The sequence below is a fragment of the Megalobrama amblycephala genome, linkage group LG17 (assembly GCF_018812025.1).
Source record: "Megalobrama amblycephala isolate DHTTF-2021 linkage group LG17, ASM1881202v1, whole genome shotgun sequence".
Classification (NCBI taxonomy): Eukaryota; Metazoa; Chordata; class Actinopteri; order Cypriniformes; family Xenocyprididae; genus Megalobrama; species Megalobrama amblycephala.
The window spans coordinates 26,599,121-26,612,922 of NC_063060.1; the positions used below are offsets into that span (position 1 = coordinate 26,599,121).

Here is a 13,802-nt window from a genome sequence, read left to right on the forward strand (position 1 = left end):
GCACTATGTTGATATATGATGTTATAAAATCATGCCAGAATAAAAAATATATACATTTATTACATTTTAAGATATTTTAATCACAAATGATTAAATGGGTCTATTGGCCTTTGGACGGTTAAACCAAATGACCATTTGACACTTCAAAATCTTTAAAATATGTAGCAAAATATAATTAAAACCTTTTAGATTCAATAAAAGAGATCTAGTTGTACTACCTTACATACTTTGGATGTCATATCTTGTTTTTTTTTATCATTATTAAGGCCTTTGGACAATATATATATATATATATATATATATATATATATATATATATATATATATATATATATATATATGGAGAGAGAGAGAGAGGGAGCAAAGCAAGCTAACAGTTAATCTTTCAAATATGTTTATAGTAGCTGCATGAATTAAAAAAAAAAAATTAATCTGTTGCACTCCTTAGTGTTTTTGTAATGGTTTGGCTACCTGTATCCGTCGATGCAGCTGGCATTGATGTAGTCCGATCCCTCCACTCCTCGAATTGGCTGCAGGCACACCCGTGTGGACTCAAAAGGCATGATATTGACCAGCCGGTTTTTGAACTTGTTGCAGGGCAGGTTGGCGCTGATGAATCGCGAGGTGTGGGCTTTGGTGTTCGCAAGTCTCTGTGGAAACAGCGATGGGTTCAGAGGGCTTGAGCATAAACAAGCTGGCAGAAACATTATTGCAAAAAACATTCTGAAACAGAAATGTTTTTTTAAATGTGGGGGACTATTAGTTGTGCGCTATTGTAATTGTAAATTGAATGTGAGCTGTGCAGCAGTAGAGAGGGGTGCGGGTGTAACGGTCTGACTGGGAAAGCGAGGGCGTGACTGGCAGCAGGGAAGAGAAAGCACAGATGGACATCAGCAGTGAGTGCATAGAGACCGTTGGCTCTACTACAAGCTCTGTCTGTACTGGGTACCCACTCTGGTCTTTGCACCAGATGCTGTTTCTACTTCTAGAATCCGTTCTGAGTTGAGCATATACCAGCGTTCAGTTACATCCCAACAGCACTATTAAGAGATGGAATAGTAAAACATTTTCAATAAAACATTTATTGAGTCATTAGGTGTCTACATACACTAATTCTCGTCAATCTGAAAGAATCCAATCCGATTCCAGATTTCGAAAGATTAGTTTATGTACCCTAAACTCTGCAAATTCACGTGCATTTACATATTCATTTATATCTATCCTGAACAATATTTTAGCGCCTACGCAGTGCCAGTCGCCTTGTTCAGAAACAGGTCACCGCAAAAATGTTACCAAAGCTACTGCGAGCCTCCTCCACTGACCAGTTTACACAGTTAAAATTTTCCTGTTCATCAGATTGTTCAAGATCTACACCACCCCTTCCAATTGGTTCGAAATTTCATTCGGTTCGAGCTCAATCTGATCGACTGTGGCATTTACTGCATATAAATGTTCCTAAACTATTGACTCGTCTCACTCTCGCCACTGAAGGTGCACTCAGTTAGCTTTGTTACATTGTGCTGACTGATATTACAGTCATCACGGGCTAATACTGACACCTAGTGGCGTGGATGCATCAGTGTTATATATAATAGTTTTTTATTTAGTTTTTATTTAAATTTCATTTTAAGCTTGTTTTTACAATTTAGTTTTCATCGATTGTCAATTGTCATTGATTGTTTCTGTTTATTTTGTGGTATAGTTAGGGCTGATATCAATTAAAAACGTTTAATGTTTTAAACTTCTCAGCACAGTCCAGTGTTATTGCCATTTTGTGGCATCTTCATGTTGTATTTAATCACCATCCACTATTAGCATTCAATCATGATTACATTTTTTTTTGGAGCTGAGGTGTCAGAAAATAGGGATATTATCAAGATAAAATGACTAGTATTCAGCTGGTAATACAATCTCAACATGGCGGCCCCCATGAGGTGACCCGCTCCATGTTATAATCCACTGATAGTCTTTGTCAAAAGTACTATTAATTTTTTTAACTTTAATAAGGAAAACATGACTTTTCTCATTAATGAGTAAGATAGCTGCAGTCACCTTAAACTCCAGCTCCATGGCTGTGACGGTCTCTCCAGATGGTGGCTGGGTGAGCTTCTGTATGTGGGCGTAGAGGTTTCGGGCAGGGACCTCAGTGTTTCCACAGGTGGCGGCCTCCAGCAGCGCCTCGTGGATGAAAATGTACTGGTCCTCCGTCTGCACCATGTAGTTCCTCTGGGCTCTCATGCACGTGACGTGGCCATAAATGTCTACTGTCTTCTCGTGTTTCATGCGCTCCAGCATGGCATCAATGACTATGAAGCAGCCCGTGCGGCCCACTCCAGCACTGACAGACACAAACTGGTTAGACTACAAACAAACTATGTAATAATAATAATAATAATAAGGCTACGTTCACACTGCAGGTAAATGTGGTCCAAATCTATTTTATTTTACCCACATGTGACTCATATCTGTTTCCCCATGACAGTGTGAACAGTACAAACCACATCAAATCTGATCTTTTCAATTCTGATTTGTGCCACTTCCATATGTGGTACTAAATCCGATACAGGTTAGAAGTTTTGTAAGGCGACCGCAGTGTGAACAGTCATTTCGGAATTCATGTGATTTTTATGTCACTCCAGATCAACTTTCGTCACAATTCTGCACTCATGGGAGTCTATTCAAAGATTTCACCTACCCAACGTTATTAAGATAGTTGCGAAAGGTAGTCAGTAGAAGGGCAGTGATGTGTCGGAACTCGTAAGTATTACAGAGACGTCTCTATAATACAAGCAAAACATGAGGGCTCGTATCATAAGTTTCAAAACTCTGCTCTCTTTTGTCACATCATTGTCTTTATTTTTCATATTGCATGCGCATAATTTCGCTGGCTTCCGCGGCAGATCACACTATAAATAAAAGCGTAATCACTTACTTTAATGCCCTCCGTGTTTACTTCTGTATGACAGTGCACTGTGTTGCCAAGTCCTTGATTTTCCCGCAGAATTGTGTTGCTTTTTCACTGTTGCCGCGGGTTGTTTTGCAACTCCGTGGGTTAAAGCAAACGCACTAACACGATATTTAACCCCCGTGAAGCAACTGAGTGAATTTCGTGGTAAATACCTCGCAACCCATGATCTGTTCACACTGGAAATGTGATATTGGCCACAATTAAAACAACAATGTGAACAACTATACAAAAAAATCAGATCTGAGCAAAAATCAGAATTGAGCAAGGCTCGCAGTGTAAACGTAGCCTTAGAGTGTCAATAGATAACTTTTTTTTTTTTTTTTAAACAAATAATTACATTATATACTGAGTAATCAAATTATTCACATATCAATAAAGTGGTATGGAATATTATGGAAACATTCTGGTAGGGGGTATGAAAATTAATTTTAAATCAATAATTACTTCAGTTTTTTTGTAATGAATTAATTGTTTTTTATATAATTAATTAAACATGTTAACTTAACAGCCCTAACTAAAACACAAAGGTTCAATTAAATGTAAAAACCTTTCCTACAAATTCCAGCAAGCAAACCTACAACTGTTCACTTTACAACAGAGTTATATAAGATCCGAATAAAGTGAAAAGGTCAGCAGCAAATGAAAGACTGGGGAGCGGCGCTCACCTGCAGTGCACTACCATGGGTCCAGCATCAGGAGGGTTGCAGGCTTTGACCCTGCGCAGGAAGGCTAGGATGGGGGTGGGGTATTCAGGCACACCGTGGTCTGGCCAGGCCATGAACTGGAACTGCCTGACCTCACGTTTCTCACTAGAACCATTCTGTTTGAACAAAGTGGGAGGAAGGAGTTTAAGCGAGCTGAAAATGTGGAAACTTACAATATGGAGAAGAAAAGGCAAGTAACTTTTTACCTTGTAAAGAGCGAAGGTGCGCACACTGTAGGTTGCCAACTCAACAGCGTCAAGCATGGTCACTTGGATCATTCCGTAAGTCTCTGTGCCACGAATGGGCCAGTACTGGTCACACTTGACCTGTTTTAGAGAGCGAGGTTGGAGTCAGAACATTTTTTCTTTTTTCTTTTTTTTAATGAATACTTTTATTAAACAATCCACAACAACATTAAGCAGCCTACACTGATAATATTAGGAAATGTGTATTGAGCATAAAATCAACATCTTAGAATGATTTTAAGGATCATGTGACACTGAAGACTGGAATAATGATGCTGATAATTCAGATTTGTCATAAGAGAAATAAATTACATTTTAAAATACATTAAAATAGAAAACCGTTATGTTAATTTAGCAATTTTTGATATTTTACTGTGTTTTTGATCAAATAAATGCAGCCTTGGTGAACATAAGAGACTTGTTTCAACAACAACAAAAAATATTACTGACCCCAAACATTTGAACAGTAGTGAATTTGCTCTGAAAAAAAAAGTTTTTTTTTTTTTAAATCAAACAAGCACTTTAATATGTACATTTAAAATGTTTAACGCATGAAGTAAAGCTTTTCATTGTAATATTGAAGTTAGTAAGTTGTGGCAGAGGGGCGAGACACTGGTACTTCACAAGGACAAAGCTTATTTTTGAATTGAGAACAACTCTAATGAAGGCCAACAAAGCAGAGTGTATGCAAATATTATTTAAAATTAGACAAAAGCAGTAGAAATTCATCCTAAACAGCATGTTTTGTATAGAGATCGTTTAATCTACTCCAGGAAAAGACCAACTGAAAATGAAGTAGAGTTCATTTCTTCTTCAAGGTAGGTCCTGTCAGCAGTAAAACTAGGCCAGTTGTTCTGTCTCTGCTGGAGGTTTTCATCACAGGGCTTGGGGACGCCCTTTACCTATGAAGTAATGCTTTATGGGTGCACAGCCTTGCCAAAACTCACTCATTTACCACGCTAGCTCTGCCAACACATGTCTCTTTCTCTTTAGCTCCCATCTGACCTACCATCCATCAACAAAAACCTGAGTGCACAAATTCCGCAGGGGGCGGAATTACAGGTTATCTACTGTCAGATATGACATTTGAGCTGAACAGAAAACTAGTTGACGGACTCGCTCCCTCACCAACCCTGGGTGCCACTGGCCCACCGCTGAGCCCTGCACAACGGCATGCTAAAAGCCCACATAGTGATTGGTCTCATAGAAACGCAGGTCCCTTTAATGCCAAGCACAGATGGATGTTTTACAGCACCAAGAGAGTCGTGAACCATTGTACTGTGTCATCCAGTAAAAGGATGGAATGGTATTTTGTCTTTTATTTTCTTACTATATTTTCTGCGGTTGGGTAGGAACTCATGCTACCATTTAACAGGGAACCTCAGGCCTAGAAAAGTGTGCTCTTTGTACATGGCTTTTTATGTACTCTGTACCTACACTACCATTTTTTTTTTTTTAATATTTCAACTGTTTTCAACATTAGTAATAACAATAATAAATGTTTCTTGAGCACCAAATCAGCATATTAGAACGGTTTCTGAATAAACATGTGAAACTGAAGACTGCAGTATTGTTGCTGAAAATTCAACTTTACCATCACAGGAATAAATTACATTTTAAAATATAATCAAATAAAAAAGTTATTTTAAATTGTAATAATATTTCACAATATTACAATATAACAAATAAATGCAGCCTTGGTGAACACTTTATTCAAAACCTTGTTTAATAGTATTTTATGTATCCACCTTTTGTACTATCCATTTTATTAATATGTATTTAAAAGTTTATTTGTGAAAAAAAAAAAAAACAAGGATTATAAAACAGATTCAAGGATGTTATATATATATTTTTTTTGTTAAAATTAATTATTTTTTTCAAATTATTATTGAAAATTATTTCAGTTTTTTAATAAATATTTTATATTCCAATATAGAATGTAGCGGTATTGAATATTATAAATAAACTACAATATATATATATAAAAAAATAATAATAATAAATCATTTATCGAAATATCTTATCACACAGTTGTGTGAGGGGCCTACTGAGTGCAATTATTCGTTCTGAATGTAGCTGATTAGTTTATCATCGTGTCCTGATGTCGTATGTCCCCTGGTACTCACCCTGGACTTCTCTTCCAGTCTGGTCATCATGACGATGGTACTGGCTCTCTGCTCCCAAACCATCCTCCAGAAGTCACTCAGAGTCTCAGGCAGAGGGCCCTGCGTAGCAATGTAGGCGTTCTGTTTACGGTAGCCGTCAATGTAGTTGGCATTGATGTAGTCACTACCTGGAACACCTATAGAGAGAGACGACAATTCACTGGTGGCCCACTTGTGCCAGTATTTGTGCTAATTGCATGCTTTCCCTAAACATACACACATCTGTCACCATAATGAAATGTTAAAGGTCAACGCATTTGTTTGACTTTTACCGTCCACGGGGGTGAGAACAACTCTCGAGTGGTCGTAAGCAATAACGTTGGCATAGCGGTTCTTTGGCTTGTTGACCTCCAGGTTGGAGTTCTCCCATGTGAATTGCTGGCCTGGATCAATGGACTGCAGGGGAAAGATGAGAGGACAAAGAAAGGAAGGTAAAAAGAGAGAAATCTGTTCAGTCTATTGAGGCACCTTGTTTGAAGCTTGATACCACAAAGTGCCGCAGGGGTAAATTTGAACTAGCATCACTTCAGCAAGAGAGGCTTTGTTTCTATAGCAACCCGATGTTTTGAACGGAGACCCGCAAGAACCAGAGATGACTTCGCCACCAGGGGTTGTTAGAACTGATGGACTGGCAAAGCTCAAGAGTGGTAATTTGGATCCCTTTGTGGATATATTGCAGTTCTGTTCCCTTACTAGTGATCATCTTCCCTGCAATAACACCAAGTTCATCTGCTATGTGTTATCACAGGCAACCAACAGATGGCTTAGTGTTCTCTGATACCATAATTCAAACATGATCACTGTAGGGGGCTCTGATAATAGTACCACTGACTCAGTATGTCTGTACCTGAGCTCATTCGGTCATATGGCTTTGATGCTAAAGATTACATTGAGAGGAGGGAGCATTCTGACACTCAGCCTGGACTAATGGATTACTGGTGTCCATGTGGACTTCATGCCTGCGCTTGATTTTGTGCCCGCTGACAGCAGCGAAGAGGGAAGAGCAATGGCTGAGGAATACCAGATCCAACAGGGAAAGTGTGGATTTATGGAGACAGACAGGAAGCTCTAAACAGAGAGGACAGATGAACACATCTGGAGGAAAAGCCTGCATATATCACTGGGTGCTTGCATGAGGTGATGCCCTGAATGGCTAACAGACATTACAGGCAAGGCCCTTTTTATTAGAGGTCAGTTATCTGTCGTGTACAAAGGTTTGAGAGGTCATGCTCATGTTACAGCCATTATGATGCATTATTACAGACAATAATAAGGGAAGGACACAATCTACTACAAAAGGTGAATGGGAGAATTCATATTACATTTATATATTGTGTGAATTTGGGCTAAAGAAGTATAATTTTTGATACCATTGTTGTTAATGTTACAAACACAACCTACTACTACTACTACTACTACTACTACTAATCAAACTGTATCTACAGATTCATGTCTATGGTGACAACAATAAATAAATGAATAACCTTTATCAAATAATTTGTGGCTGATTTTTTAGATGGCACAATGATTCATTACTGTTATTACATATTTTTCAGGTTAATAATAATAAATATAGCTGCAAGCAGAGATGTCCAAGACCCAGCGCCCCCCGGTGGCTTTGGGGCAACTGTACATGACGGGCAATATGCATTTCATCTGGGTAAATGTAAAAGGATTATGTCAAGATATGAGACTCTTCTTTTTATCCTTTTTGTCATTACTTTAATCGCTCGCCATGGCAACATCTTTTGAAATATCCAATATCCGTTCACAATTTAACATCTTCAATGTCTTTTCACCATGTTCAGAAAGTTTGGTGTGAATTGTGTGAATTCAACCAAAATATCGGACTTCCTGTTCTTTGGAGTTAAGAACAATATATGTGCCGAGTTTGGTGACTGTAGGCCCCCACATTTGTCAAAAGGTGGCACTATAGAGCCCCTCCTCCATGCCCTTTTTAAGGCTTTGCCCATGTCTACTGGCTGACACCTCTGATCTGTGTGTTGAGTTTCATGCAATTTGAAGCATACTGAGAGCCTCAAAAACACCCCAAAATAATATTTAAGTTTGACGTGTTGTCATGGTAACAGTATTTAAGATAAGAATCCATTTTACAGGCCTACATCTGCTGTGTTTTGACATTATGCTAATGAAGTTTGAAGCAAATTGGGTAAAAATAAGAGGGTGATTTCAAAGCATTTTGAAAGTGACACACTTTCTGCTGCCAGTGTTGGTGCTATAACTTTGACTACAATAACTTTTGTCTCCTACAACAAACACACAGCTGAAGTTTCATCAAAATCAATGTATGCAGAATTTATAACACTTCCTGTTTCCATTTATTGACAGCATTGCCATGGCAACAGTGTTTAAGATATCAAGAATCACTTCACAGGTCTACATTGCCATGTCTCATTCCTATGAAGTTTAAAGCAAGTTATAACACTTTGTTTCCTTTTTCGCTATAAATTCGTTGCCTCGCCACAGCCAAACCATTCGAGATATCAAAAATCTGCTCGCAATTTAGGATCCACAATGTCTTGACTTCACGTTGACCAAGTTGGTGGCGATCTAGTCCTTTCAGGGCTTGGGCCCTAATAAGAAGAATTATACTAACATTAACAATACTACTACTATTAATAATAACAACAACAAATAATAACAGAAGACCTATGATAAATGTTGAAATTGTATCTACATTGTCTATGGTGGCAAGAATCAATCAATATACAAACAAGCAATCAAAAAATAAATGTGTCAACTTTAAAAAGTAATTTGTGACTGGTTGTTTTTGTTCATTGCATTTTAGGTCGTTTGGATTTGAAAAAAGCATAGAATTGACTAAACTATTCGCCTGCATTCTGCCACTCTTTAGTGCATTTTTACATTCACACAATAAAGCACTCACACAGGCGAAGCAGAAAATGTACAACTTGTGTATAAAAAGACAGAATTGGTATTAATAGTAATAAAGTTGATGTTCCTGTAGTTCCAATGAAGCAAGGTGCTAGCAATGCCAAGAGTCTTACATTTGAATTACAGGGAGCACACATACTGATAAACATATGCCTGCACCTGTAAATCACTGTGGATTAAGCAAAAGTCAAATGAATAAAATGTAAATTTTCAGGAGAGAATTAAAGATGCACTCTGCACTACATGACTCTGCATGGAGCTAGACACTGGATTCATCATTCTGACTTCAGAGGATTACACAAGAGACTAGAGGTGGGGTGGTACTTTCTCCCTCTCCTTCTCAAGTCACAGGTCTCCTCGGCTCAAATGACACCGGGTCGTATCTGAGCATCGATCGACGGCAATATGCAGCAGCCTGCTTGGCCGTTCAATAATGTCGCAGGGTCTCTTGTTATGCAGCATTGATTTGCCTGCTCTGGACAAGTCTCTGGTTGACTCAGTGTCCATCAACCTCCATACCTTTCACCTGATCTGGGATAACATAAGCCTCCTCGGATCCTTTCAAACTTGCGCACTTGTTTTTGACAAGAAATGCCCTAACTAAAGCACTTTCTTCAGAACACAACTGGTTTTTAAATTTCCACATGTGAAGGAATGTTCACGAGTAAACGGCAACTCAAAATTCAATATGAATAAATTGCCATATTGAAGTATCTGACGTGCTAAGTGTTTCACTGCCAGTTTATCAGCAAGCATCTTGGAGGAACATTTACTTTGCCGTAAGCTTTCGCATATAAGTTCAGGTAATGTGCGAATAAGACAGCTGGTATGCTGACTGGCAGTGCTCGGCAAACAAGGGGAACAAATATGAGCTGTCACTACATGAGATGACAAGCTTGAGAGATGCGGATAATGATAGCGGTGGGAGGTGAGCGCCGGCTCCTATAAAAAGCTTTGGCTCTAGAGGATTGACAAACATAAGCTCGTTACTGGTGAGAATCAGTGTCTGATGGGAGTGTTAGCTATTGCTTTTGCCACCAGTGGAGCTGAGGAGTGAGCACTTGAAAATGCTACTGAGCACTTTAAAAGCCAAGGAGAAATTTTTGGACACCAAACAATTTAAATTCTGGTGTATGTTTATGGAGTGTAAATCATTCAAAAACATACTGACTTTTGGGTTAAATTGGTATGTACGTCTTCAGGTTAATAATAAAGCTGGGCTTCATGCTGGTTTAATGTAAAGATCACCGGTTGTATGGTGTGGCACAATTTTGCCAAGAGGAAATAGCAATTGATTACAAGGCAGAGGGAAAAACATCTTTGGCAGATATGAGCATGTGAAACACTGACACAATGAAGCCGAGCAACGGATGCATCAAGTAGAACTTGGAGCCAATAAACGTGATGGTGACCTGCTGCCTAGCTCATGCTGGCTGGACTAGGCTACTCCCATTGGCCCAAGCGGAACCATCTGTCCCCTTGAGAGGGGGCCTTCCTTGACAGGAGGACATGACATCACAACATGCCAAGAGCAGGTTGTGAGCACCGCCTGGCTACAGAGGGCTTGAGTGGTGAAAACCACAACCACAGCGGCAGGAGGCGAGATTAGTCACATATGACTGTTGAAACAGCTTGATCCGTCTCTCAACAAACATTTTTAAAGAGGAATGAATAAAAGGAGGTCTATAAAAAGACAAAATCCTTGTCGTCTTTGTATTTTATTTTCCACAGACGTGCAATTACAGAAAATTAGGTATCGTTGGTTGGAGTGAAATTTTAATTGCAGTTTTACTATTAATACGACTGTGATGAAAAAAAGAGACCAAAGTAAGACAAGAAGAACAAAGGAACAAATGAAAGAAAGAGACATGTGTGATGTTGGCAAACTGACAACTACTTCACTCATAAACATCTCGAATGGGTATCTTGCAATGGTTAAGACTAATCTACTAATACATCCACACCAGGTGTTTGTCAAAACCTTAACCTTCAAGGATGCACATTTTGGGCCAACACTGTCTGATCTTTTAATAATTCCACATCTTTAGGTTGACAGCTGACAGGCATGTTAAAGGTAAAAGGCTTTTCTTAACACCAGGAAGATGTGACAGGGCCTACGTGTATATTGAAGATTTCTAGAGAGAGATCACGGGAAAATGAACATCTGCCTATTTGAAAGAAACAAGCACGAGCAGCTGTCATAACACCGGATGTGGGCGCACTAACCGATGATGGCAGGAGAAACTTAGATAACACCAAAGAGTGCAAAGTGAGTGAGGAAATGGTTTAAAAACAGTAAAGACACAACAAACTTCACAAAAGTAACAAAAACAGAAAATAAAAATGCCAAATCAGATCAAACAATGGAAACCCAGACAAAACAATTGCTCTATCTGAAAAAGTTCCTAAGAACATGGGCTGAACTTTTGCTGAGTTTCATCAGTTTCTTAAAGGGCATTCACACTGGCAATGACAAGCTTCGACATACACTTTCAGAAAAAATGTGCAAATATTGTATCTTTGTCATACAACAGATTGTCACTGGGACAGTACTCTAAAAAGTACATATTTGTACCTTTTAAAAGGTGCATATTAGTACTTTAGAGTAGTAATGTGATCCCTTAAAGAGATAGTTCACCCAAAAATGAAAATTCTGTCATTATTTATTCACCCTCAAATAGTTCCAAACCTGTATGAATTTCTTTCTTCTGTTGAACACAAAGTAAGATATTTTGAAAGATTGTCAGTAACCAAACAGATCTCGCACCCCATTGACTACCATAGTATTTATTTTTCAAGCGAGATCTGTTTGGTTACTGACATTCTTCCAAATATCTTCATTTGTGTTCAACTACTTGAGGCTGAGTAAATGATGACAGAATTTTCATTTTGGGTGAACTATCCCTTTAAAAGGTAGCAGTCTTAAGGTATTACTATAAGCGCTTTAGGAGTAAATAAGGTACAAAGGTGTCCTTATTGAGAGTACTGCCCCAGTGAGTGACCTTTATGGCTACAATAGCACAATTTGTGCATAATATTTCCTCACAGGGAAGTGACCAGATACCATTCATTTTCAATGAGAGTTGGCAATTTCTGGCAACAAGAGTAGAAGAGACCATTGCTGATGCAACAGAAGAGCTTAACTTTATGCAAATGAACAGTTATTGCGACTACCAATGAGAGTGCAGACAGTGATCTTCCACCCAATTGGATCCTGTAGTTCAAGACTCTGCGATCTTCAATGATTCAATAGACATCAGTATGAAAGCAACATTCCCGGGGGGACTTAAAGGCAATAAAATAGCTCAAAATCAGGGGTGCCAAATTCTGTTCCTAGAGTTCCTGTGTGTAATTTTCAAGTGTTTCTGAAGATCTTAATTAGCTGGTTCTTAATTAGGGTTGAACTGTGAAGAAAACAGGATTGGGTACCTCTGCTCCAAACTATGTAGTAAAACTACAACATTACCACAACAGTCTTAAAGCAGAGGTAGCCACTCCTGCTCCTGGAGGACCACTTTCATGTAGACATCAGTTCCAACCCTGCTCCAACAAAGTAGGAGCTAAACTCTGCAGGAAAGTGGTCCTCCAGGAGCAGGGTTTGATACCCCTGTCCTAGAGAATCTGCAACCGTAATTAATTCAGATGTTTTTAATGCTAAACGTTCGAGCTGCACTAGTCAAATGAGTTTAAGCTACTGTCCTACCTCATACTCCTGGGAAAAACGGAGGGCATCGTTCGCCTTGAGTCGCTCGATGTGGTCCGCCAACTCACAGACAGATATGGGAGGATGTTCTCTCATTCCTAAAATAGAAAATAAGACAACAAGAAGTGATGAGCACATCCCAGAGTATCACACCTGATGCATCATACCATTACGGCGGGGAGCGAGTCTGTCAGTTTTGAGTTGAGGAGGGCACGACATAAGAGGTTCTTCTTGCACCTTGATGTGACATGATACTTCTGCGAGATTTGTGCTGACATATGTTGTGTCCTCTTATGTCTATACCCAAAACACGCTCTGGATTTCTTGTCTGGGGGGTCAGCTTGCTGCTAAAAACCATTTCCCTGCCACTGTCAGCGCCTGAGAACATGTCAAGGCTACATGCTCAGCTGGATCTGTGGAAATGCTCAGCCTGTGTGATGTTTGGTGAGGAAAGGAGGGGGGGTTTGTAATAGAGAGGATCTGTCATTAGGATTCCAGTGGTTGAGGATGAATGAGCAAGACTGTGATGCTTAATGGGACATGGTTGGGTATGATTCCCCATTATGAGTTCATTATACCCATAGTGAGCACAGTAATGTCTGGACGAGCCCCCTGCCAGCTACTTCATGAAATCGTTACTGCGAGACAGTGGGCGGCAGGATCAGGGGCCACTCTCTTTATCAATCGCACTGATGTGATGCCAAAAAACCTGATTTGCTTTATCCTTGTGTCCGACAGAATGCGGACACATCTTGCATTTCTTTGCTAGAATATGTCGGTCATGTGTTGTGACATACTGCGTATGTAAATATTCAGTAGGAGTTCATGTTAATTTAGAGTGTCAGTGGTGTAAGCTGGGAATTGCTTAGTAGGAGATGGAGGAAGATGTCCAAGCACCTTGAGGGATCATGTGACAAAGTAAAGTTAAAACATGCATGCAAAGCAGGGAAAGGCAGATTACAAGATGTCTGGAATTGAAATGAATGTCCAAGGTCGTTTAAGTGAAAATGTAACTAGAAACGAATGGATAGGGGACTGGACACCTTACTGCAACATATAAGATGGCAGGAAATTAAGTTTGATAATGTGGGCATGTGTGTG

The 13,802-nt window shown here is 39.3% G+C and overlaps 1 protein-coding gene across 1 annotated transcript in view; it reads right to left on the reverse strand.

Annotated features, from left to right (window-relative positions):
* ptprfb (protein tyrosine phosphatase receptor type Fb) overlaps nucleotides 1-13,802 on the reverse strand; it is a 235,675-nt gene that overhangs the window by 10,746 nt on the left and 211,127 nt on the right. Inside the window, 7 exon segments of the mRNA XM_048162494.1 lie at nucleotides 472-650; nucleotides 2,053-2,338; nucleotides 3,634-3,788; nucleotides 3,879-3,998; nucleotides 6,044-6,219; nucleotides 6,355-6,478; nucleotides 12,702-12,799. Coding sequence (XP_048018451.1) covers nucleotides 472-650; nucleotides 2,053-2,338; nucleotides 3,634-3,788; nucleotides 3,879-3,998; nucleotides 6,044-6,219; nucleotides 6,355-6,478; nucleotides 12,702-12,799 — 1,138 coding nt within the window.